A 25,911-nucleotide genomic window follows, 5' to 3' on the forward strand; every position below is an offset into this window, starting at 1 on the left:
TATGGGTGACAGGGGATTCAGCTGAGCAGGTGTACCAGTCAGTGTTAAAGTCACCAAGAACAATGGTTTCTTGGGGGAAGGTAGTGGACAACAATTGGAGTATATATTTCAGAGTGCTTATTTTATTGTCTGGGGGAATGTCGACACAGACAATATTTATACGCTTATTATTGTTAATTTGAGGTTTGCTAATGAGGATTTCTGCATTATTAAATGGGGGTGGTTGAACTGGATCTCTATTAACACAATGTATTTTTGTAAAGAACTGCTATCCCACCTCCCTTCTTAGCTGCTCAGTCTAATCGGTGTATGTTGTAGCCCGGGGGTAATACCTCATTACTGGCAGTAGTAGGTTTAAGCCAAGTTTCTGTAAGAGGGCATGCACTTGGGGATTTTATTATTTATACTCCGAATGCTCAAGTGAAATGTAAGGAGAGTATTTGCAGAACTGTTAAGGGGTAGTTCATTGTTGGGGTTGGTGGTGTAGGTGCTATTATCACCAGGTGGAGACGGGCCAGGGTTGGGATAGATGTCCCCATCTGTAGAGAGGTTATGTTGAAATCTGATTATGAGGTTTAGAAACCTATGAATAAGTCATAGATAGTGCTTGTCCCTTGGATTAGATTTTAAGGTTTTAATTGGGTGATGAGGTAAAGGGGATGAGGGTATGAATGTGTGGGGGATAGTTAGGTGAGCTAACTTGTAAGAGAAGTCTGGGGTGGTAGTTTGACATTTTGGGTAGTGGAATCCATGGTGGTACTGGTTTTCATAGGCGGTGAGGAGATAAAGGATGAGCATCAGGGGGAGTAGAGAAAATACTAGTGTTTTTGTTGATGCTAGCATAGCAAGGGGCCTGGCCATTATAGGGCACATTTTTAACCAGAATTTGGCAGGAAAGGGAGGAGAAAAGTTGGGTTGTAGAGAGGGAGGGCCACTTGATGATGTGTGAGATGCCTGTTGGGAGGAAGAAGCAGGGGGAGTGGCTAGGACAGTATAAATTTTACAGTACTGGGTGCAGGTGGGAATAGGGGGCAGGATGGGGCATGGAGCAAGTCTGAGCACAACGAGGGCGAGTGGATTGGGGCTAAACCAGACCACAAGAGTTATACAACAATTAAGTAAAATGTAAGTTTGTAATGGGGATGTAAGTTATTTGCCTTACTACATTTTAAATATAGCTCCCAGAAGAGTGGGTATTGATATAGCCTCCTATGAGAATGGCTCGGGGGAGGGGGAGTATCAATTTTCAGTGTGAGATTGGGTGGTTAGAACTGGCTGCAGAGTAACCCCAGCAGGAGGGAATCCAAAAAGAAAAAGAAAAAAACAATCAACAACAATAAAATGGCTTGATGAGTTTCTGATTCAACTGACTAAACTATGAAATGTAGAAGTTGCTACAACATTGTTTAAAAAAGAAAAGAGCCCCATAGGGTACTTTAAATTGTGTAAGTAATTAGCAAAAAATGTATTACTTTTGTGTGCAAAAAACTATGGTTCATAAGTTGTGATCCTGGGTGACTGTTATCAGATATGGCATTTAGCATCAGGCTAAAATTATATGTTCTGTTCTGTACCTTTCGTTCTGATTTTATTCAGAAATTCATCTTGCCTTCTACTACTACTACTACTACTCATGTATACACACACACACACACACACACACACACACACACACACACACACACACTTATGAACATAGTCATAAGACAGATGTGCCCATACTTGGAAGTACTTCATTTTAACATATAATGCATGCCGAGTGTTAAAATAGTGAAGGCACACCTGCAGCAAGGAATAAGAGGAAATCTATACTTTATATATGTATAAAAGTAATTCAAACATCAAGTATAAAGTATAAACAGTTACACAGAATGGTATTTGCTTGTAGGTGAGTATGTTCATTTACCTTCTTAAATAGGATTTTTTTTTTTCAGAATACTGAGAATTTTTAACTGGCAAGGCTGACTGAATGGTTCTAGCATTTGGAAAGAATGTTTCCTTTTAGCAGAGCAGAATGGCTTACTCAGTATTTAATATAGCACATAAAAGTGCAACATGATTTGATACATTCAGAATATCAAGACAATCAACTTTATATAAACTATATATGCAATCAGTAATGTAAGCATCTAGTCTGAAGATCCAGTTACATGGAAAGTAAAGCTTAAAAAAGGCCATAGTCATACTATTTCCCAAACTATTGGTGCTGTAGCATGAAAAACATACAGCTTTTCAAAGTATAGGCCCTCAAATTATTTATTTTTTATGTACAGTGCTTCATAAAATCCATTTCCCATTCAAAAATTGCTATGGTTCTAATACAGTAAATATCCAAGTTTTGTTGAAACAAGTATTTCTTTGTTCTCCATTGTGCTGGGAGCATGGAAATGAATGTGTAAATTAGCAGGTCTTGTGGGCAGTGGAACCACCACACAGGTAGTGCATGTGAGCATGAACCTCCATAACACTGTACAAATGTGCAAATGGAATCATTGAACAGTGGCATGAACAGGAGGAGGAAGGATACATGAGTGTATTCATTTTTGTTTTTTGGGGGGAATAGACTCCTTTTTTCTACAATATGTATGGACAAGAGGGGGAAGGCTGTAGGAAGCAATGTTAGGGATGGCAACTGAGGAAGACTTGGTTATGTGAAAATACATATAACAAGATAAACAAACAGGACTTGATGCTCACACAATAGGGAGCATTCCCAAAGGAAGGGAAAGGCAGATAGATAGACAGACAGACAGATGGATGGATGGACTCCAAGTCAGACTGCAGACCAGTCACGAGTGGAGTCCCACAGGGATCAGTTCTTGGTCCTTTCCTATTTGGCATCTACTTCTCAGAAGTCCAGGGGAATCTGGCAGACCAGGTTTGCAGACGACTGCAAGCTGGGAGCAATTATTAACTTCCCAAGTGATGCAGACATCCTACATAAAGGCCTCACTGAGACCAATGACTGGTGTCAAAACCATGGCCTTAAGCTTAATGCTAAAAAATGCGTTGTCATCCACTTTGGGAAAAACTCAGTTCCCACTAATTACCACATCAATGGGAGCCCACTGAACACTGAAGGAGTTATAAGAGATCTGGGGACACAGGTTGACAGCAACCTCTCCTTCGACCACCACATTGCCACTGTGGTCAGAAAGCCCTTCTATGTGGCACATCTCGTTACCAAGGGTTTTGCATCCCGGAAGAAAGAGGTCTTCATTTCTCTCTACTCTTCCCTCATTAGACCAGTCATAGAGTATAATGCCCCATTTGGCATGTACCTCACTAGGTACCTGCAACAGCTGGAGAGGCAACAAAAGTACCTCATGAAGATGATCCTAGGCCTTAAACACATGTCCTACATGGATAGACTCTAAAAACACCTGCTATTCTGTGGCTCATATCATCTACTAAGAGGTGATCTCTGCTTGACATACAAAGCCATGTCTGACCCATCTCTGTTGGAAATGCTGCATCTAAAGAAATCCCAATCCCTCTGCACCACACACTCCAGTGACCTCAACCTCATTACCACAATGACAGAACATGCTGGAGGGACAGGTTCATAACCAGGAGACTGCCCATGCTCTGGAATAGACTTTCCAAACATGTCAAGCAGAGCACCTCACTGGCCCTCTTCAATCGGAATTTTGATGAATGGATGAGAAATAGAAAATTCACCCCGGGGATTACTCCAGTGGCTCTACTTGATAGAGCCACTGGGAACTGATGTTAGGTGGCACAATGCCATGGCACTTCTATGGGCTAGGCTTGCAAAGGCTCAAGGGACATTAGCCTAGTACACACCTATGAACCTATGAACAACTGATGATGTGGGAGAATGTGGGGCAATACACAAAGGTTGGTCATGGCACAAGACAATGGGGATATAGTCTAGAGATAATAGGAGGGGGAAATGGAGACAGGTGCATGTCCAAACTAACCTAGAGACTATTCATCTGAACACTGCTCATGGGTGTGAGGGCAGGTAGTCCCCAGTGTTGGGATGGTATTCTCTGAAGGCTCAATGTTTGGAGGCTGCCAGATCAGCAAATATTGAACTCAGTGAAGGAGATGTTGATATGGGTCTTCACTGCCTCACTTGTGTCCTCTACACTGCATTCTCCAGCATTGCCTGCAATTGTGGCTGTGCAGGCAGTGGTGCATATTCTGGGCTTCTGGCTGAAGTGAATCCACCTCTTTTAGAAGAAAACAGCATGCGTCCATGTAGTGAAAATAAAATTATACTAGAAATGCCCAATATTCTCATGCAATATCTCCACCATCCATTTAATATCATCCAGGATGCACTGCTGGTATAATGTTTTTAATTAGAAAGTGATACTTTTGTACATTTCACAGGATGCAATGAAAAAACTAGTTTAAAAAAGATTAAGCGCTTTTGTCTTCATTCTTTTAGGACTTCATCAGAACCATAAAATTCACTTTGCAAGAAAACTTTTCTTATTTCCAAAAGAGGTAGTCACATGTCCAGACTGAACCAATTATGGCTAAAAGAATAAGGACGTAAGTGCTTATCCTTTATTTTAAGGCATATAGATCCTCCTCTTTTCCCAGATGAGGTAGTCCCATGATGTACAACATGCAGAGAGTTTTTATGCACTGAAGCAGCACAGGGCTGCAGCAGAGGTACCCTAGGTTGAGAAGGAAAAATAAATGGAAAGAAAGTAAACATTAATATAATGCAAATGATAAAAATTATGAAACATGAATTGAAATCTGACAAATGAAAAGATAGAACATGCCGGGTCAGGGGCTAGGCATTTTAGCTTCCTGAAGAACATGTGCCTGTCCATTTCAATCTCATTACATGCTGTTGAGGAAAAAGGAATTGTTAGCACAGTACAGACGTTGCCAGTATGCCTTAAGATGAACAATATGCTAATGGGGTATATAAATGTCCTGTCACAGCCACACATCTGACAGTGGAGATAATGGTATGGGCACCTCCTGGTATATAATGCCTAGCAATATGCTTGAACAAGAACAAGAAGAGTCATCTATCTATCTATCTACCTATCTATCTATCTATCTATCTATCTATCTATCTATCTATCTATCTATCTATCTATTTATCTAACTGAATAAACTACTTGAAATCTCTACAGTAAAGGTAATACTAGACAGACTGAGCACACTAAGTGTGGAAAGTGATGCTGGAAGACATTAATGCCACTGGGATATTGGCAAGGATTTGGCTGATTGTAATTGCAGAGGAAATTACACTGTTTGCCATGTCAAAAGTAAAGCCTGACAGAATGCTATTGTTTAAAATGCCACTGATGAAGATCTTTCCACAGGGCAGTCTTGCAACTTATTAGAAGCGGTTTATGTAATTTCATGGTAAGGATTTTGATGGTAATGAGGATGGCATAGTAACTATTCTAGATGGCTTAGATTCTAGCAGTTTAGGCCACACCATGTGTGCCCACAGCTGGTAGAGCAGATCACTATGCTTAACCTGCAGTGGAATATTAGGACAGTTACCCAATGTGTATTCAGACAGCATTGGTATATACCTCTTTGAGTGTTTTTTCTGACAGGTGCATCAGGATCATCAATTGTCCTTGAAAACAAAGAAACTTCACAAATTACTCATAATTTTCCTTCAGTTTACCTTTTCTGTTTACTGTACAGGCATATACATCTGCATGTGTAGTGTAGTGCACAATGGTAAATGGTTTGTTATTTGTTCACAGATCTCCCAACAACTGCACCAGCACTGGTAACATTTTTGTTGAAGACAATAGGCTAATGTTCACAGACATGTGGCAGCTGGCGATGATCCCATTATTCTCTTTTGCAGAATACAACTTGAGGGCAATGGTACCCAGATGCAAAGTGTACAGGCAGTGACTCAAGACCACAAAGCAGGTTGATGGCTATGACAAGGCCAATGCTGGGCCAAAGGTACTCCACCATGGGAAAATGCATTGACTGCAAGGGGTGAAATTCCCATGAACCCTCACCTTGTATCTCAAAGCCACAAAGGGAACTCCTGGAAGTGTCACAGGCTGGACTACACACTGTACAGCCTGTCCGAAGGGGTGCCTGATGAACTCAGTGATGACAGCTGGCTCCTGAAACATTGTCCAGGTACAAGCTACTGTTATTCAGAATCAGGCAGAGATGATTAGAATGTTGCTAGGTATATCTGAGAATATTTATCAATATATGAAAATGGTGGAGGTCCGCACTAATGTCATGATGCTTCTCTGTGGAGCATGCTTACAAAACATCTATAGCAGCTTATGTCCACACTTGTGAAAACCTAGTTGTCGCATATGGCAGAATCAGTTAGGGCAGTCAGAGTTCAAGTCCACATACATGGAGGCCATGTTGGGCATGTAGCATGGATGGCTCAGTCAACTGCTGTATCCCAGAATGTGGAGACCTCCACAAGTCAGACTGATGAACATTAGTGACTTCCACATCACTTGGAAGGGCCTCATTGTCCAGGTCCTGCTCATGCTGTTCTTGCTGATCACTGTCTCGGTTCTCATCAGTGTCACATACAAAGTACCACTGCAGAAACTCAATGTCAGTCCCTCATGACAGTACCAATTCCTGTTTGAATGGAGGTTGCCTAACCCTATGGGTTAGTGTATGACATGAACCAGATTTAGCCTGCACACCTCATGTTCTACATCCTTCACACCACACCACTGTGCAAATGATGATGGTTTGACCATATCAAATACGCATTAGTATATGGTAAGAGGGGGTGTCTGATACATGAGGTTAGTCAGTCATGCACCAGCCAGCACATCCAGTCTGAACTGCTGGATATGCTGTCTGATACACGTGGTTAGTCAGTCATGCACCCGCCAGCATATCCAGCAGTTCAGACTGCATGCACCAATTTTTATATTTGTAACTTCACACTGTAACACAGTGGTTGTCAAAGCCCATAGATGTGGACTGGATGCTGCCACTTTGTTCTGCCACGTATCATTCATGAACCTGTCTGAGGGGGTGCCATGCTGCTGCTGCTTTTCATTGGCTGTTGTGTCTGAACTAACTGTTGAAAATTCTAGGTGGAACATATGAGGGAGCTGCACAACCAGTGGTGACACTGGTGGTCCAGACTGGCAGTGAATCATATTTTGCAGAATGTGGTACATAATAGACATTTTGCATGCAGTATCAGGGTTGTACTGAAGAACCCCCACAGACTCATCCACTTAATGGAAATGTGCTTTAAGCAGGACAAATACTTACTCTACTACTGTGCCTGTCTTTGACAGGGAAGTGTTGTGACATTCCATGCAGCTCCCTGTGGGTTCAAATCTGGTGTCATGATCCAAGATTCAAGTGCATATCTTGCATCAGTTCAAAACATATAAAACAGAGATGGTGGGTACATGGAGACAGGGTGGTCATGCATTACATCTTCCTCATTATTTTACAATTACCTGTGGGTGTTTGGTTATTTTTGCTGCACTCACCTATGAGGTGTCCACGTGGCATTCATCCATGCAGACAATGTTAACTTTTGCACCAAATCTGGGACTCATGGACCGTATCAGATTTCTGGACTAAGAAACTCATAATACAGCCATGTGCCTCACATAATACATGGCAGTTTATGAAATGGTACCCTTTCCAGTCTGGATACATTTCTTCCTGTGGATCAGGTGGTGTTTTAATGTCCATATGGGGCAACCTATTCCATCAAGCACCTCAGGGAAGTGTTCCAGGTTGTAAAAAGCATACATGGTGGTAAAACTCTCCTGTGGTATCTGTGGAAAACAGATATACACATCCACATCAGCTAGAATAACATCAAGGCAGTGTTGAAGTATCCATGAGGCAAAGCTTGTGAGACACACAACATGTTCCCAGTCTGTCTTTGGAATGTTCTTGCGGCAAGTATAGTGTAGCTGTACATACCCTGGTATCCACAGGTATAGGCAGGCCATACAAATTCACCAACACCCATATTTTATCCCTAACCATATAAAGCCAGTCCTTCCTAATCTTCAAAAGCAGAACACATTAGACCTTCCTAGTAATTCCTACACCTTGGATGACAAGAACTGCTGGCTGCAGCAAACTGTAGTACCAGAACAACAAGAGATGCAAAGCAAGAAATCAAAAAGCAACCTGTTACTCCAAGCATCTTTCCATTGCAGAGCAACTGCAAATGGCAGTGCATGCCTTTTCTGAGACTCAGAATCACAAAGGTGGAGGTACTTTTCAGTAGCATATAGTGCATCATTTACATACAACTTTTCTTGTGACTTTTGAAAGCTTGCAGACGTGTATAACGCTGCACCCTGAATCTCCCTGTGCTTGCATGCGTCTGCTACTTGTGGAAGTACATGCTTTGCACATGACTATGCACACCACTCATTATTTATGTGGTTTCTGACAGTTTCTGATGTTTAGTTCATACCTCTGTCTGCTCAGAAGGAACGCATCAGTTCTTTGCTCCAGACCCCATTAGAACCACATCCTGCCAATAACTAAAGTTCAGAAATGGACTCTGAATCACATACAGAACCAGCTGGGAGAAGGTAATATGAAATGAGAAATAATACTGTGCTATACAACTGAGTAAAATGTGGTTCTGGATTGGTAAATGACTGGACCTCCAGTGGGCAATGGAATTATCTCATCTAATCAAAGAAAAGGGCTGTAGTTACCCAAAGCAGATGAATAAGTAGTAGTACACATAACACAAAACCAAGCTAATTACATGAAGCATTAATATGTGACAATTAATATTTCTCCAATATCTGCAGTACAGTGGCTAGAGAATGACTACTACCAGGCACTGTCTCTTCTCACAAAGCGCTGTCATCACTGCTTGCATGATACCCAACCACCTCCTCAAACAGCTATCAACTTGGTAGTGGGTATAATCCAGGGAGAGGAGGAATGAATGTGCTTTGTCTGACTGAGAGGAGTTTTGATGCTTGACAGGACAGGGGGCAAAAATAATCTAAAACAATGCCATGATACAGAAGTCCTTTTGATGGAAGTCAGCAGAGCTATAAAAAAAGATAAATAAATGAAAATGCTGGAAGCAGCAGCAGGCCATCTTCCTGAGCACTCCTTATCCATATAATGTTTAAGTCAAATTGTCAAAAAAATAGATGATACAAAAAGTATGGAGATGGACCGATGCTGAGGATCTTATGCACTATATGACTTAGGTGAGATATAATCATCACCACTACTGCTTAGCTTATGAAGCATGTCAGTCTGGATGACTATAATGAAACTTTTATGTATTAATGATCTTTTATCCTTTTGTAAAAGACAAGTCACTGTTCTAGAAGAATTTCTTTACACATTATCAAAATTCATAAATGAAAGAATTATCTCAATACTTCTCTAGCACTTACCAATGCCTTACTACAATATTAATGACCTCTTTCCCTCTAGAATACAACTTTACATTTTGAGTTGTATATATTTTTTAAACTGTTACATATACATGATTATTTTAAATATCTGGTACTTCTGCCACCATAACTAACATTTTTTATGAAGCTGCACATCCCGTTTCCTTCCTAGAGTGACAGTTGAAGCTCAGTGAGAGCATTTAAATAGTCTTCATTGTCAGGATCATACTGCAGGGCTTTCTTGTAGTGTTCAATGGCCTGTGACTTTTCTTCATTCTGAAGGTGAACAAATCCAAGAATGCCAAGAGCTGTGCTATCTTTAGGATTTATAGATAACTTTCTCTCAGCAATCTTAGTGAGATTGCTGCAACACATCTGCCTTGACCTTGAGGGATTTTTAATTTTATACCCTTCTTTGAAATACAGAACAGCATCCGATTCTGACTTTTTGTCTTTCAGTAGGAACAGTCCATAAGCCAAATGTATTTCCTGAAGGTTCTCTGGTGTATTGCTAGGTATATCGTAGAGTTTCTTAAAACATACTTCAACTTTTTCATAGTTGTGAGCTTCTTTATATGCATCTACCAAAATCAGAAGTGCGATGTGAAACTGTGGCTTAAGTTCTACAGCCATTTCTAAATGATAAATGATCTTTCTAATTAAATCAGCTGTTTCCACGGAGCAACCCCTAGGATATACTTTATTTTTTAAGCTACATAACTTTTGCTGGTAGCATATACCAACTTGACTGTGCAGGAATGCAGAGTTTGGTGTCTTCTCTAATGCCTTCTTTAACAACTGAAGAGACATGTCTACAGACCCATACTTTCTTAAGAACTTAGCTGCATAACGTATCACATGTGGAACATCTGGAGACTTCTGTAATGCCTGCTCAATACACTCAAACCCTTCTCTTTGCTTCCCAAAATCCTGAAGTTTCAAGCCAAGCAACACCATGCATAATGTATCATTTGGATTTATGGCTAATGCCTGTCTGAGCTGTGATAAGGATTTACTGTCTTCAAGTTTAGATTTTACATATAAAGGAGTTTCAAGGCGGTACAAAGCTACTGCATACCCAGAATTGCTCTCTGGGTCACTGGGATTTTCTTTGAGTGCTTTTTCAAAACACTCTGCTGCTTCTACATAGTATATTCTACAGAATGTAAGTAATGTCCAGCCTTTTTCTCTATATACTTCAGCAAGTGGAGCTGTGTAAAGGGATGTACTCCCTAGTTTTTTACAAATGTTTTGCACCTTCTGAATATAGTTTTCAGATTCAGTTGTTCTATCCATGTGGTAGTACACCCATGCAAAATTTCCATACGTAACAACAATATGCCGGTCTATGTCACTGGTATAATCTCTCCTTATGATCTCTTCACTTTTTTGTAATTGTGTAAGGGCTTCTTCATAATTTCCTTTCAAGTGACTTGCATAAGCCAAACGGTTGTAGCAGTGGTATACAGATTTTATTTCAGCAAAGTTTATTTCATCATGCATCCTTTGCTCAAAATTTTCAACATCAATGAATTCTTTTTTTAGGCCCCATGTAAAATGACAATCTAGATGCAGCAATTTGCTCTTCAGGCTTTCCCGCAAATCAGCACTGCAAAACAAGATTATAAGCATATGTTAGTATGTAAATAAAAGTATCATTTATGATTTCTTGCATTTATTTATTTATTTATTTAGTTTTTGTTTTTCAACCAAGTAAATAAACTGTCCCTTCAGGGATCTTTTCCGGCCAAACTCTGGCTCAAAAGACCAAGGGCAATTGCCTTATACATGAAATGTTTAGAGCATCCAGTCAGTTGGCATGTATCCAGGAGGTGGATGGAAACCACTGTAAATGAAAATCTGAACATACACATTGGGAAAACATGTAAACTTCATTTATTATGTATCACTCAGTTTACGGTCTTGTCACTGGAAGACTTATGATGAATCACATATGCAAACAGTAACAGTTAAAAAATATGTACTGAGTTACAATGGTGATGTGACATTTTGCAAGACAAACATGGTATAGAATACTTTATGACAGAGTTTAAAAGATATAACTAGAGTGAGCCATAGCTGCCATTAATATGAATTTGGATGCCACATCACATGGAACAGAACTGTCACTGGAATGAGACCAGTTAATTCTGTGGCTTAATCAGTATACGCAGTGTGAACACTGACTGTCAACAATTGTACAATACATATTCAGTTTCAGCCACTGTGGTCACACAGACAGATAAATGGCTATGTTGACTGAATTTGATTAGAATTTCAGGTGATTGGCAGAGTGGCAGGGAGGATGGGGTGCGCATCCAGGATGGAAGGGCATGTGCCAATGATGCTCCCTTAGGAAAGAGTGGTCCAAAAATGGGAGTTCCCCTCATACATGATCAATGAGCCTGGGATATAGGGCACTGAGTGATTAGGGCAAATAATGGACCCCCAAGAATAGAAGTGGAGATGGGCAAGCCTCCAAGATGCCCTTAGTATTCACAATTTACCCCAGAGATGAGTGAGTAAACCTATCATGGATGTGGAGCACTTGGGGCCAGGCCAGTTGTGTGATGTCCCAAAGGGTGAACAAATATAAATAAAAAAATGTGCATATCTGGCTTCCATGCAGGTTATTCCTTCATATCTGGCAGCTTATGTGCATCACAGTAGTCAAGTGGGATATCAGAGTCAGGCTAATATGATCCTAAGAATAAGTTTACATAAAAGTTTTGCCACAACTATTGTAATTAGTTTCAGCTCTTATTAAACAATCACACAAGGATAATAAATAAATAGAGACTGCACAATGTGTGTTGATTTTCTACTACTATCTGCAAGACATTTATAGACTTTGTCTGTGTTCCAATCAAACATGGTACAGAGATCCCTATACAAAAAGTCTGCTTGCAAAGAGGAAATTAATTTTTCTGAAGTCCAGTAAGGTACTGGAATACTAAATGCATATTAGGAAATACACAATCTTGCAATAAATAAATAAGTTAAATTCCCTGTAACCCCCAAAGATTTGTGAAACTTGATTTATAGCACATATAGACTAAGGTCATCAGAAGAAATAGCCTCCCTCATGTACCAATATAAAGTGAGCAAGCCCATTAGGTGCCTATAGAAATTGTACAGCTGTCTATACACAGCAAATAACTATTGACTTTCAAAATACTGAAGGACCACAGGTCACTCCAGGGAATCCTGGAAATTACAGCAGTGAGAGAAAATTGATCATGATGGTTATGTGGGATAATGATTCACAGCCTGTTCAAAAGCCTGTATGACTGTGTGTCTCCTCTGATTCCCTATATGCCAATTTCTCTCTACATATGCTGCAGGTCATTCTGCATTTCATGTAGGTGTTGCACATCCTCTCACAGGCCAAGTAGCCTATTCATTATCTCAACAGCGATGTGTGCAGAAGCTATGTGACCCTGTATCAGTGACCTGCACATCTGCTAATTGATGTCAAGTCATGGATAACCCTGGAGTCATAGCAGTGATGGCCACCAACAGTCCTATGACCTACAGTAGAAGCACATACACCTCAAAGGCAGTGAGGCTGATGTATGGCATATTGGGTGGTGACTTCTCTTTTAATTATTCCAAGTCATTTGAGTTTCTAAGACCATGATGGGAATGGACCCCATTCCTAAGTCAAAGTAAGATTAAATTTTGTGAAATTAGTATTGTTTCAGTCTTTGATGTTAGCCAAAAGTGCTCATCCAAACACCCACAATGTGCCTAGATCTCAGTCCTCCTGCAATTCATATGAAGTTGCATGTATCTCTAGCATACCTTAAGTCTGATAGATTGTTTGTCTGTGCTTATTAATAAAGAAACTCTGAATTCAGCATCTCCTGGATTGGATTTTTTACTTGATTTACTAAGTTTAAGAGATTTATTTGAGTGGTCAGCTTTGTTTTTTTTATTATTTTTTAAGTTTAAGTTTTAAGTGTAATAACAGTTAATACCAGTACTAGGTTCATATTGTCTCAAATCTGAGGAGTATTTTTGTATAGTTATTCCACTGAGAACACCTGATGGAAAATTTCTTACAGTGTTTGATTTTTTGGACAAAGTGTGTGACACTTGGCTTACTGAAACTTTGAGGGACTCTGCAGATTTTGTCTTGTTAAATGATTTTTTTGCGAGACCCACTATTGGAACTGCCTGGTTATCCTCCTTCCACATTGTGCTAGTTTCTGCCTGCAAATCCTGGTATTTTATGACTTTGTGTCTCCCTTTACATAATATACTATAATACTGGGTGTAGCAATTTCATTGATCAATGCTACTTTTGCCTTCTTTTCATGAACTACTACATCTGGTTTTCTCTCTTCTATTTTTGGAACTATTGGTAATGATTGAGCCCATGTGATATAAACTTTATAATTCTCTATAATGCTTTGTGGCTTATGTTTCTAATGCTTCTCAGCTATTTCAATAATGTAACATTTGCACAATCCCTGATGCAACAGTCTTGCCACATTATTGTACCTTTCAGTAAACAAGCCCTGTGCCATTGGTGTATCACATCCTGCAGCAAGATATGCGACTGTTTCCAGTTCTTTTTTACAGAACCTGCATTTGTCTGTTTCTCCCACGTGTTCAATGGATTTTGTAACCCAATGCATATGTAGTCCACTATCCTGGGCCACTAATATTAACCTTTTATATTTTGGTTAAAATTCACTTCTTCTTATCCATTCCTGCATCATATCCTGATTGACATGAGGTTGTTTCAAGAGTTTTCTGTACTTGCAAATATATTTATGCCTTTACAAAATTTCTTGCCTTCTCATTCAATCCTTCACCTTATATACTTTCTTTTTTTTTGGCACATTGAGTTGCTGAAGTTGTCTACTTCTGGTTAGGTTGCCATTCTCTCTTGACACCATTATGCTTCTGCTAAACTAAGCAGTGGTCATCTTAGATTTGTTCTCTTCATGTTTCAGAACTACCACTATGCTTGGATTTGATGAGGTCAGCAGATATGTATGCAGTCCTGTGATTACAGATCTATACATAAAATCAGTTTTGAGGACAACGACAGATACATAAACTTGGTATACACTGATTTTTACATATCAATTTTGAAAGTGTGAAGCATTTTTCTTGACTTCCTGTCCAAGTGATCTGATAACTTTTAGGGCCAATCACCACAAAATTATAAGATAAAGCAGGAAGGGCAAATTGATTTATTGCTTGGAGTTTGCTCCTAGATTTCAAGGCTGTTTTCGGTATTAATTTTAATACTCAAAAACATTCTTTATTTAGCTTTATTCATATTTGTTCATGTTTTATTGTTGATCATTCAATTGCCAAATATTTACTGTATACACTCCCTCCTACCCAAGTTCCTTTATATCACATTCCTGTACCAGACTGATATTTCCTTGGTGCTGCTGCTTTCCTGCTTTAAATGTTGCTTTTGCATATTTATCAAGACCAAATGACATTCTTATATCATCAGAAAATGTTTTGACCACTTCCAGTTGTGCTTTCAGCACATTCATCTGATAAACTATATAATTTTAAATCATCTACAAAAGGATGTGAAATCTTTACACTTTGTTGTTGTCTGGGAGCCAAATTGTAACCATGACCTAATCTGTTAAGTAGACAGCTTAATGGGTTAAGGCAAAATAAAAGAGCAGCAGTGCCAAAAAAAATCACCCTTGAATATCAGTCTTTGAATTTTTATTTCTGAGATAATAATTTGTCCTTTATTATTGCTTAGCTGCAAAGTGGTTTGCCACTGTCTCCTGGTCACTGTAATGTACTTGATCTATGTAGGGTGTATCTTATACATCTGTATGCACACTTTTATCCATGAATGTGGGACATGTCAAATGCTTTTTTTAATCTATCCATGCCATGCTTAGATTCTTCCCCTTTTTACAATTCTCCATTATGACTTTAACAACAAATGATCCATTGTTACATATGACTTTCTTTTGTTACCCTTTTATTCTATTGCTATGACTGAAGTTTCTTCTAAATTATTATAAACTCTATCAGCATCAATTCCAGTATATAGTTTATACATTATCAAAAGGCAAGTTATTGATCTATAGTTTTTAGGACAGCTTGCACTTGATTTCACTCTTAAAAAAGAAGTATCACTTTTCTTGTTGTTAATCAAGTTGGTGTCTGTTCAGGGTGCGCATATAAGTAGTTCTTACTCAGGGCTAAATCTTTGTGTAACGATGATAATACTTTTAGCTAGACGTTAGGTACTGCATCCAGGCCTGGAGTTTCCCATTAAGAGCTTTTCTTTATTTTGTCTCATTTCCTCTGGCAATTACTTCATCCCTTTTCATATCCTGTACATTTGAACTTCTTACTCTTTATTTTACTTCTTCTATCCTTTCAGCATCTTTGTTATATTTCACAGGGTCTTCATAAATATTTCTCCAAAATGTGTTGAGTTCTTCTTTTTGGTAGTTTTTCTATTCCTTTTGCTCTGTTTCGTAATTCTCTACAAAACTATTTTTTTATCATCTGCGAATTGCTTATTTTGCCCTTTTCCTTTATATTTATCTGCATGTCTTCTAAGTTTTTTTGTCTGTACTGATATCGTTACTTTATTATTTGCAATACTGTAGAATAGATCCTGGTCTGTTCTGTTACTGCACATTGCTTTTATCACATCTATCTTTCTAAGTATTTTTGTTGATCTGTTCCTCTTCTATACTCTTCTATCAGTGACAACTTTTTTTCTTAATTGCTTTATAGTTTTCTCTATTCGATACATCAATGATGGCATTGGATTTCTTTCCTTTTTTTCCCATATTGCCTTATATTTTTGTAATAAGACTTTATATGTTATTACCTTTGTTGCACAGTAATATGTCTTATTTACTTCTGCTATATCACAAGAATTTATTTTGATAATCTTGATTACTGTGTTCATTTGTTATTTCAGACGTCTAACATTTTGGGTATTATTGACTTTCTATAGTCTATTTCTTTCATTGATCTTAATATGTCTGTCCATCTCTAGTAAATCAAGCAACTCTTCCCTTAGATCTTTTTCTTCTAAGCTGAGAGCATTCCTGTGTAGCCTCGGTGATGATGACACTGACTGGATGTCTATCGGGTAAACACAGGTGAAGAGAGAAGTATGGTCTGCTCCTCCACCATCATCTTACGTGTGGGGTATTTGTGCATGCCTTTCAGTCCTAGCACTATTGACAGTTTGACTGTGTCACTTGATTGTGCCGTGTACATGATTCTATCATCAGCAGCCACAGTTAGCATGATAACGATAAACTTTTCTAGGTAATGACTCTCTTTGGCTTATGACAAGATGTACACCTCTGGGTACACATGATGGTCAGAGTTAGATGACCCAAATGATTCATCACTGCTCTCTCTTCCTCTCTTTCTCTATCCATTTGGTGGCCATATACCTGTCTGCTATTATGCTGTGACCATCCTCACCCTCTCCCATACTGAGAACAGCAATGGGTATGTTATCGTTGCCCCTGTTCCTGCAGCCTGTTGCCAACAGCCACTAGTGTTATGCACTTTCTATGACTTTCTCTTCCTCTATATGCATGGACATACTTTCAAATAAGTACAGTAGCCATTGTTTTTCCTGTAGCATGTCCTGCACTCTTTATGCATAGGCTGTAGTGAACCCCAAATGACATATTTACCGGTCATTGCCATGTGCTATGTTCTTTGTCAAAATGAGCTCCAGCAACTGAACATATACCATTTATGCCACTGAGTTATGGCCTCTTTTATGGCGAGTGCCCCCTGAAGGACACTTACCTGTCATGCCCTTGAGCTATGTAATCTGTCATGGTAAACCTTCCTCCCCAGCTGGGCATTTGCCTGTTATACTCATGGGTTATTTTGCCTCACCCCATCTATGGTTTTTTTGTCACTGTTGCTGCCATCAATCAAGGTTGCTCAGCACAGTGCAAAGGTATATTACCAGGTGTCTTGTCTTCTTTCACTATGTTTATATCATAATTCAACATTTTATTCACTGAATTCCCATTCCTGTCTTGCCTGTCTTAATACAATGTTTTGAAATATTATACCATGCATTTTGTAGCATTAAACCAGGTCTCATAGTAAAATTATTATGATAATGACAACTGTGTTTCATCTAAACATGCCTTATAGCACAATGATTATAATAAGCAGGCAATTTAATGTGATCATCTCTGAACTGCTACAATAACTCATTGCACAGTCAAACCCAGGCAGCAGTAGAATGCTAATCCCTTCCTGTGCTGGGGTCACTGGAACATGTGCATGCTGTGCTCATGCACAACATCTGTGAAGCCTTTATTGCTGTGATGCTGCTTATGTTTTACATTTATTAGCACACAGTTCCTACAGAATGATATGTACCATGGGATGTCTAGATATGCATCAGAGTGCATGACGCTAACATTCTGCTCATAGTGAAAACCAGAGGAGGGATCATGACCTTTTCAGTTAATGGTTTCCGCAGGACTGCTGCCTGATGCAATCAGGAGGCTAAGAAATATTTGCATGTGCTACATAAGCATAAATACTTTTAAGAGCACCTGCTTAACATGACCCATTATATAAAGTGGACACCTGGCACCAGCATCACCCATACTGGTGAGCAGTGTGGACATCACTACAGAGACTGTAGTGGTGCCACCTTGACCTTGCTTCAACAGTCGTAGGCAGAGGTTAGGGTGAGTGTATCAACTTGTTATACTAAGAACTATATAGTCCAGGATGCACATAAAAGACCTGTGGAATCATTGCTGCCTCTTGACAGGTGAACTTGATTCTTTTGACAGGATTACAATGTAATGAATTGTCTCTGTTTTGTTTTACACTGTCTGAGCAGTGAGATTTTAACAAGGACGCATGCATCAGAAGACCTGATAGAGTCTTCAGTCATCAGGTTATATATACTATATACATGGCCATACTGTGCAATCACAATTGTATTTGTAACATAAATGTGTACTAGTGTATTTTACTCATAGTTTCACAGGCACTTACTAGGCTATTGATCTGTGAGGATCAATATTCCCATGTTAGGCTTTAGCCCTTATATTTTTTGTACAAATAATCCAGAGAAGGGAGAACAAGGATATATTGGGACATTTACACATTGCTTCTGCAGATGAGGGTCAAGGATACTAAACTATTGGTGAATTTGCAGCTACCCATCCATTCGTCAAAATTACATTTGGACATAGTAAGAGAAGTATGTTGTCCTTTGGGAAGTGGAAGACAATTCCTTAAAAGTGGAATTCTCTGTGATGCATACCTATCCACCAACTTGTTCTATTTATTTGCAGAAAGAATTGAGACCTCTTGAGCATGTGTTCATACCACTATTGGACTTGTGCATGTATAATAAATCTGACAGGATAGGGTCTGCTGAGGCTTTATACACGAGTCAGAGATCACCTGTCAGGAACCTGTATGATACTCAGAAGAAGGTAAGCTTTTGAGATGGTCCAAATAGGTTTTATGATTTAGGCCATTGATTTTCATAGTGAGAAAGCGTTATGGTCATTCCAGTTGTGACACGTTTGCACTTCCAAAATGGGCATTATACTCAATGATTTGCCTAATGAGTGCTGAGTACAATGGAATGGTCAGATCATTTACAATACTTGATATGTATTATCAAAGTACAGTTTGTTGTAGACATACATTTCTAGATCCCTGATTATTAGATCAATTTTCAGCTGTGTATTGTCAATATGATAGTTACAAGGGGAGTCATGGTAGCCAAAGGATACAATATGTATTTCCTTCAATTTAGTTTTAGTCCAGGGGTTGAATACCAGCTATTGTCAGAGCAGGCCCTCTTGCAAGATCATGGTGCCTACTGGGGAGTTTATGATGGCACTAAGTTTGCAGCCATCTGCAAACTTAGTCAGCCACATATCCTTAACATTAGATTTGATCTCCAAGACATAAATGCCACATAGGTGTGCCTAAAAGGCTCACCTCTGGTATACACCAGTAGTGACAGGTCTATTGGTCAAGCTAAAGCTTCCCACCTTTATATATTGAGTTCTATTTGTGTGCCAATTTGATATCCAATGAGTTACCCCATTCTGAGGTTTCTAACACAGCTAAAGAAAACATTGCAGTTATTCTTCACCCGGGTGGCTATTTTATCTCATATCAAGCTTTGGTTGATTTGATCAGGCCCCAGAGTTCCTTGTTTATTTTAAAAGACCATTTCTGGCATCTTGAGAGTTAAATTTATATTTGCATGCAATGAGTTGTCTTGTTTCTTTTATTACAGAGCCAGTTTATATTAGGTTTACGCCATATGCATTTATTTTTGAATTTTGCATTGTATGTATTTATGGGAGTGACAGACAAATCTATGAAGCATTTTACATATGCAGAGAATTTGGCAGTAAAGGATCCAGCATAAACAGTGGGGTTGTCAAGATGGAAAGGACTTATGAGTTTAACTGGGTCATCACTCGGTTTCAGTAGATTAAACTTCATATGATCTCTGAAATCTGAGGTATTGGAAGTTGCTTCATATTTCAGTCTTAGGGTGAATGTGACTGATTTGTGATCTGATCTGAACAGGGTGAAAGTTACAATTAGTGGGGAGCAAAGCCCAATATTGGTAAGGACCAAATACAGGATTTTGTCACACCTGGTTGAGGTGTGGATAGACTGGTCCAGAGAGTCTGTATTGAAGAAGTCCAGAAATTTCTGGGCATACTTTTCTGAGAATGTTAAAGTCTCATAAGAGAATGGTGTTTAGCCTAATACATAGTAACTACAGGCTAGCTAGGTAGGAGATGTGGATGGGGGGGGGGGGGGGGAATACAGCGGGTCCTACAGTTAGCTATGATATAATAAGTGATTTTGTTTTTTGGTAAGTTAGACATGGAGGAGTTGCAGGTCATTAGCTTGTCTATTGAGACTGGAGATGAAATGTGTTTTTTAAGAATATGGAAATACTGATACCTTTAGTGACATCACTTAATGCTGTGGACTTGAACATGTGATAAGCACTGAAACCCTACATTGTTGGAGTGATTTCAGTGTTCTTAAACCAGGTCTCTGTGATGATGCATATATTGATCTTTTTCAGAGTAAAGAGTGGAGCTTTTTTGTTAATACTCCTTGCGCTGTTACAATACCTTCTGTTTTGTTATGTTGGAATCTTTGGAAGACAGCTATTGCCTGAAAAAAAGCACTATGGGGATAGACAAAGATTTATCCAATCTGTAGGACTGCCTACCATCTCCACCCAGGCTATATATTAATCCCTTTAAATAACACCAGAAGCTAAGCTAATTGTTCTAAACAATAATCTTTGGTTTGTATTGTGGCACCATTATTGGTGGCAGTAGAATGCTGCTCAAGGCCACGTTCACACCAGTCTCAGACACATATTCCAAGAGCTTCATCCTTCCTTACTCCCTGTGGTCCTGTGAGGTACAACACAAGTAATTTACACTCACATATACTATGACTGTTTCATATGTGTATACATGGACTTGAGTGCTTGCATAATGTGGCAAACCTTGTGCCTGATAGGCAACTGACTGTGACTTTCTCCTTGCATAGCCTGGTAAGTGATGCATTGGTATGCCTCATTATGGTGTCTCCTATGACTAAGATTTTGGATTGTGTGGAGGTTTGCCTTATGGGCTTTTAAAATGAGTGAACATGACTGTTAGATGTATGTTTCATTGTAGTTGCTGCCTTTGATGCATGTTTGTGAGGTTACTGAGGGTACTTGTTTCTTAGATTACTTTTACAAGGCCTTTTTGGTTTAGGTAAGTTATTTTTCAGAGCCTCGGTGTATCTGGGTCTGTGTGTTTGGTCTGAGCTATGTGTGATTTTTTAGTGAGATGTTGTGTCATCCTGACAACTTGCTTGCTATTTGTTATGGATTCATGTGAGAACTTTGCCTACAATAAGATTGTACAACTACATCTCTCACAGACTGAATCTACTGGTTTAACTAGTAGGCCATTGTCAGTAAACATGACACAAATCCTACATTGTCTTAGCATACCCATTTCAACCAGGTTTGCTACAGAGATTGTCAGAAAGTGCAACTCTTTGCTTCCAGGTGCTTACTGATATAGGTTGTGAGGCGAATTATACCCAAGAGTTTTGGTGAGGATTTTTTGAAGGTGCTGTCTCTCTAAAACAAACAGTCTGAGTCTACCCAGAAAGACCATTGCACCACCTAGCAAAAACAGCCTCTTTGCACAAATACTGACTATTTTAAAGTACAATAGGAACTGGGTTAGTGGGCTGTATCAAAAAAGCTAAGGCTGTACTTGACTGCGTCTGTATAGTACAGTATGTAGTGCACCACACAGTGGGCAGCATCATACTAAATGACCTTATTTATAACATAGAAAATAATCAGCAAAAAGTTCAATAGAGCACCACCTTAGCTAATAACAAAACCATTGAATTTCTCCACCATGGTACCCAATGCATATGTCTGTCTACTTGCTATTCCCCCTTTTCTATCTTTGTTATCTCCCCCTTTTTCCCTATTTAAATAATGAACTGATCCGGCACTTCGCTGTGCTCTCTCTCTCTCCCTCTCTCTCTGTCTATCTCTCCATGGCTTGCTGACAGCACAAGATTTACTGCTATATGGTGCTTTATTGCACGTTTGAGCATGCATATCCGCAGATGTGCCAGTTTTCTGTCTTTGTCACACTGGTTACTCAAATTCTTGTAACACAGCTATGTCACGCAAAAATCCTTAAATAAGCAAACAAAACTGATTTAATTTTATTGTTAAATGACCAGGTAGGAGAGATTTGCAGGATGATATTCATGAGAGGTTTCTATCAGGTTATGCACCTGTTTTATAGCAATTAAGAATGTTTGTGAGATGTTTGCTTGCTACTTGTAAATGAGCCAGATATAAAAGGTATGTCATTAAGAAAAAATGTATAGTTTCCAAAAGTTACTGAATTTAATTAGTTGTGAAAGAACGAGATGGAGCCAGGGTTGTGATGTAGAGTAAAATCAGTTCTGAGGGTAGAACTAATGGCAGTTAAGGGTCATTTTAGAGGCAAGCTATAGGACGTTCTGAGCACACAAACAGAAGTAACTGGTAGAAATCCACAAGAATGCAGCTGTCAGAGGCACAACGGTAGAAAGATTAAAACAGGTAGAAAAGAAGGGGAGAATTTGGTGATTATGTGGAGAATATAGTTCAAAATTTGTTGCACAGAAATGTGAGAAAAAAGCTAGCCAATACTGTACTTGAAATAAGGGTTAGAGAAATAAAGATGTGAAAATGTAAGACAACTCCATACAGGATGGAATTAGAAATTTTACTCAAAGCTTTACACTAATACCAGAGTGTAGATATGGAATAATATGAGTAAAGAAATGTGTTCCATGAAGGAATATTTGTTAATTATTTACAGAAAGACTTGGAACTATGGGAAATCAAGGAGATTATACATTCTTCAAAATGCAACAATGCTATGGGACCAGACGGTTTCCCCAGGAATTTTATAAATGGGGCAGGAATGTGTTAGCAAAACAATTGTTATCCATGTTTCATTGTATTTGTGTGGAAGCCTGTATACCTCCATCCATAACCAGAGCCAGAATAATAATCCCTAATTCCTCTATCCCAAATATAAAGGCAATTTCTTGGATAATTAATGACCATTAATCTAATTAATTTGGAAGCCAAAATACTTGCAAAAGTACTAGAAAAATGTGTAGATTTAGTTATTCCTCTCTTACTTGTTCCTGGCCATGTTTGCTTTGTTAAAAAGTATAGTAGGCAACTGATGGCTACTGACAGCTTTTTTGGGTGAATACAAATACAGTGAAGAAGTGGGAACTCTCATATCTGACATAAAGAAAGGTTTTAGTTATGTAGAATAGTTATTTAATATTCAGGTTTTAGAAATGGGGGTCATGGAGATAAAAGTATGCTATGAATTACAGTTTATTGCATTCAATTTACATTTGGTAATCTGTAATGGTAGTGTGTTAAATGGAAGCTACTATTTCTACATGTATGAGACAAGATGTCTCCTTTACACAAATGTCTTTACTTTTGCAGTAGAACTGGAGGTGAGATTTAGGAAGACTTTAAAGATGGTGAGAAAAGATTGTAGCGGAAAGTCACAGTGCCAGTGATAGCAAGTTGCTTGTTGAAAATGTAGATGCACTGGTAGAACTTCTGCTGGAGATTTTCAGAGCTTTCAATGAAGTTTTAGATGTCACCTTTAATAAAGAAAAGACAATTGTACTATATGTATTGGGACGGTTACGGGAAAGAGCCCTACAGATGAATTAGCAAGGAAGCATTTCCCTCAGAATTTAAGAATTGCAATAGGTAATATAGTAAATTCAGCAATTCATATATATCCCCAAAATTTCAAAAATAGAATTATCTCCTTTTTTAAACAGTGAAGTTGTTGAGAAATTTGCCCATTAAACATGACTGTGTAAGTTGAAAAGTATTCAAAATGTGATTGATTGTATGGTACTAGGAACAACAGGGAGATAGATATCTCAGAGAAAGGCATGTTCACGTCTGAATTTGGTGTTAGGGGACTTACAAAGATGACTACATATTATTTTCCAGATAGTCTTTCAATCTTGACAAAATCTTACCATTCTGCACATGAATGTGATCAACAGAATGGGAGGTAAGACAGAATTGTTGGGAGCCCTATGCCTACCCTGAATATCTTCAACAATGCAAGAATGTGGCACCAGCTATTTTGCAAACACAAGGATTGAATGGCATGCAGCAACAGACCTGGGACACCATTCTTTTGTGGCCCTTCCTACAGGAAATTCTCAGGTATAGAAGTTATATGCCTTCTCTAGGTCCCTAAAATAAATGCAAACATTTCTGACCAATTTCCATGGCCCCCTTCATGCGCAATCAAAGACTTGATCCACTACTCCATGAGAAACTCCAAATCTGAATCACTGAAAGACTCATCTATCAGAGTATGCTTTCTAGCACACTAGCATATGCTTTTGCAGTAAGGTTGAGGATCATGATCCCCCTATAAATGCAACAAACACCCCTATACCCTTTTTGAAAATGGGGACAATCATACTAGTTTTTCAAACAGAAGTACATCTTCACCTTCCATACAGGTCATCTGGCCCAAATTACCATCAAGCAGTGAGGAATAACTTTCTTGAGCAGAACATAAGGAGCATTTTTCTATGAGTCTGATTACTCTATGACAAAGTTGAACACCGTGCTTTGCCATGAAGTGCTTTAGCACTAAGTATACTTATTTGATCATGACCATTCAATAAAAAGCAAGTGCTTGAGGTCATTATGCAGTATTTATATAAGAGCTCTTTGTAGGACTGTTTGAGACCTATACAGTGTCATATGTTCAAATGTAGATGACCTATAAATATAGTACAACAGGCAGATTACCCAAAATGGCAGCTCCTAGAATGTTTTAAAATAGTTTTGGCTCTACTGCAAGATTGCACATGCGTGAGCCATGTCTCACCTTTTGTGGGTGTTTTATCTTTTCCTCACTGCCCTACAATGATGAGGTTAGTATACTTAAGATTATAAAAAGGTTTTGATAATTTTCCTTAAATGTTTTGCAGACATGCATTCAAGGAGTTTACTTTGGGTGCTATGTTTCCCAGCAGTCTAATTTCTGGCTTTTGTAGTGAATTTCTATAAAGCTACTTTTTTATCAGGTTTATTCCTGAGTACAGCTTATGTTATAAGGAAAAGATATTGTGTAAGACAAATGATTTGCACACACTACTGTTCTCTACTGAAACAGTCAGACAGCTTTATGCAGCATGACCTTATATTTTAGGTTGATTATGTTACTTTTGCCATATGAAACTTGAAAGCTACAACATAAGCTATGTAACAACAAGTAGTATCCCAGGATCCTACTCAAGGCAGCAAAAAGGGTACATCATCGGTATCAGCATAGATATCCGCTTAATGCTAATCCTATAACTGACTCAGGACAGCAGTTTGTGATACATGCTGAAGTGCAGAACTAAAAATTTTAGGATGAGCAGGTTGCCTCTTAGAGTCGGCATGTTCTCCCATGTTTGAGTGGGTTTTTACAATGGTTCTTGACCCCCTCTAATATTCCAAATGCATTCTGTTAAGTAGATTGACAATGTTTTACTTATACAAATGTGAGAGAAGACATGTCAGCATGTGCAAGCCCTGTGATGGACTGGCATCTGGTTAGGAGCCTATACTTGCTTTGTGCCAATTATTAAGCTGGATAAACTTTACTTCACTGTGACCATAAACTGAGTGAAGCAAGTACAGGAACTGAATAAATGGAGATTTATAATGTAAGCCTTTGAAACAAGCTTTCAGTAGTTTGCGTGACAGAGGTCAGGTACAGAGTTAAGCAACTATAGCTTGGAAACAAGTAATAACAGCACTTTCTAGAACTGAACCTTACTCATGCAGATGTTTGGCATGGTCATTTGCCTATAAACACTTTAGTCTCTGTGTTGCTAAGTAACATATGGGATACTGGATATACGTAAGTAGTACGAAAGG

The 25,911-nt window shown here is 38.8% G+C and overlaps 1 protein-coding gene across 1 annotated transcript in view; it reads right to left on the reverse strand.

Annotated features, from left to right (window-relative positions):
• Positions 1-3,627: 3,627 nt before the first annotated feature.
• LOC122789121 (interferon-induced protein with tetratricopeptide repeats 5-like) overlaps positions 3,628-25,911 on the reverse strand; it is a 162,688-nt gene continuing 140,404 nt past the window's right edge. Inside the window, exon 2 of the mRNA XM_044056337.1 lies at positions 3,628-10,983. Within this exon, the coding sequence (XP_043912272.1) occupies positions 9,543-10,983 (1,441 nt within the window). The 3' untranslated portion in view covers positions 3,628-9,542. The remainder of the gene's footprint in view (positions 10,984-25,911) is intronic.

Source organism: Protopterus annectens, chromosome 14.part0 (genome assembly GCF_019279795.1).
Source record: "Protopterus annectens isolate FY-2018-M chromosome 14.part0, PAN1.0, whole genome shotgun sequence".
NCBI classification, from domain to species: domain Eukaryota; kingdom Metazoa; phylum Chordata; order Ceratodontiformes; family Protopteridae; genus Protopterus; species Protopterus annectens.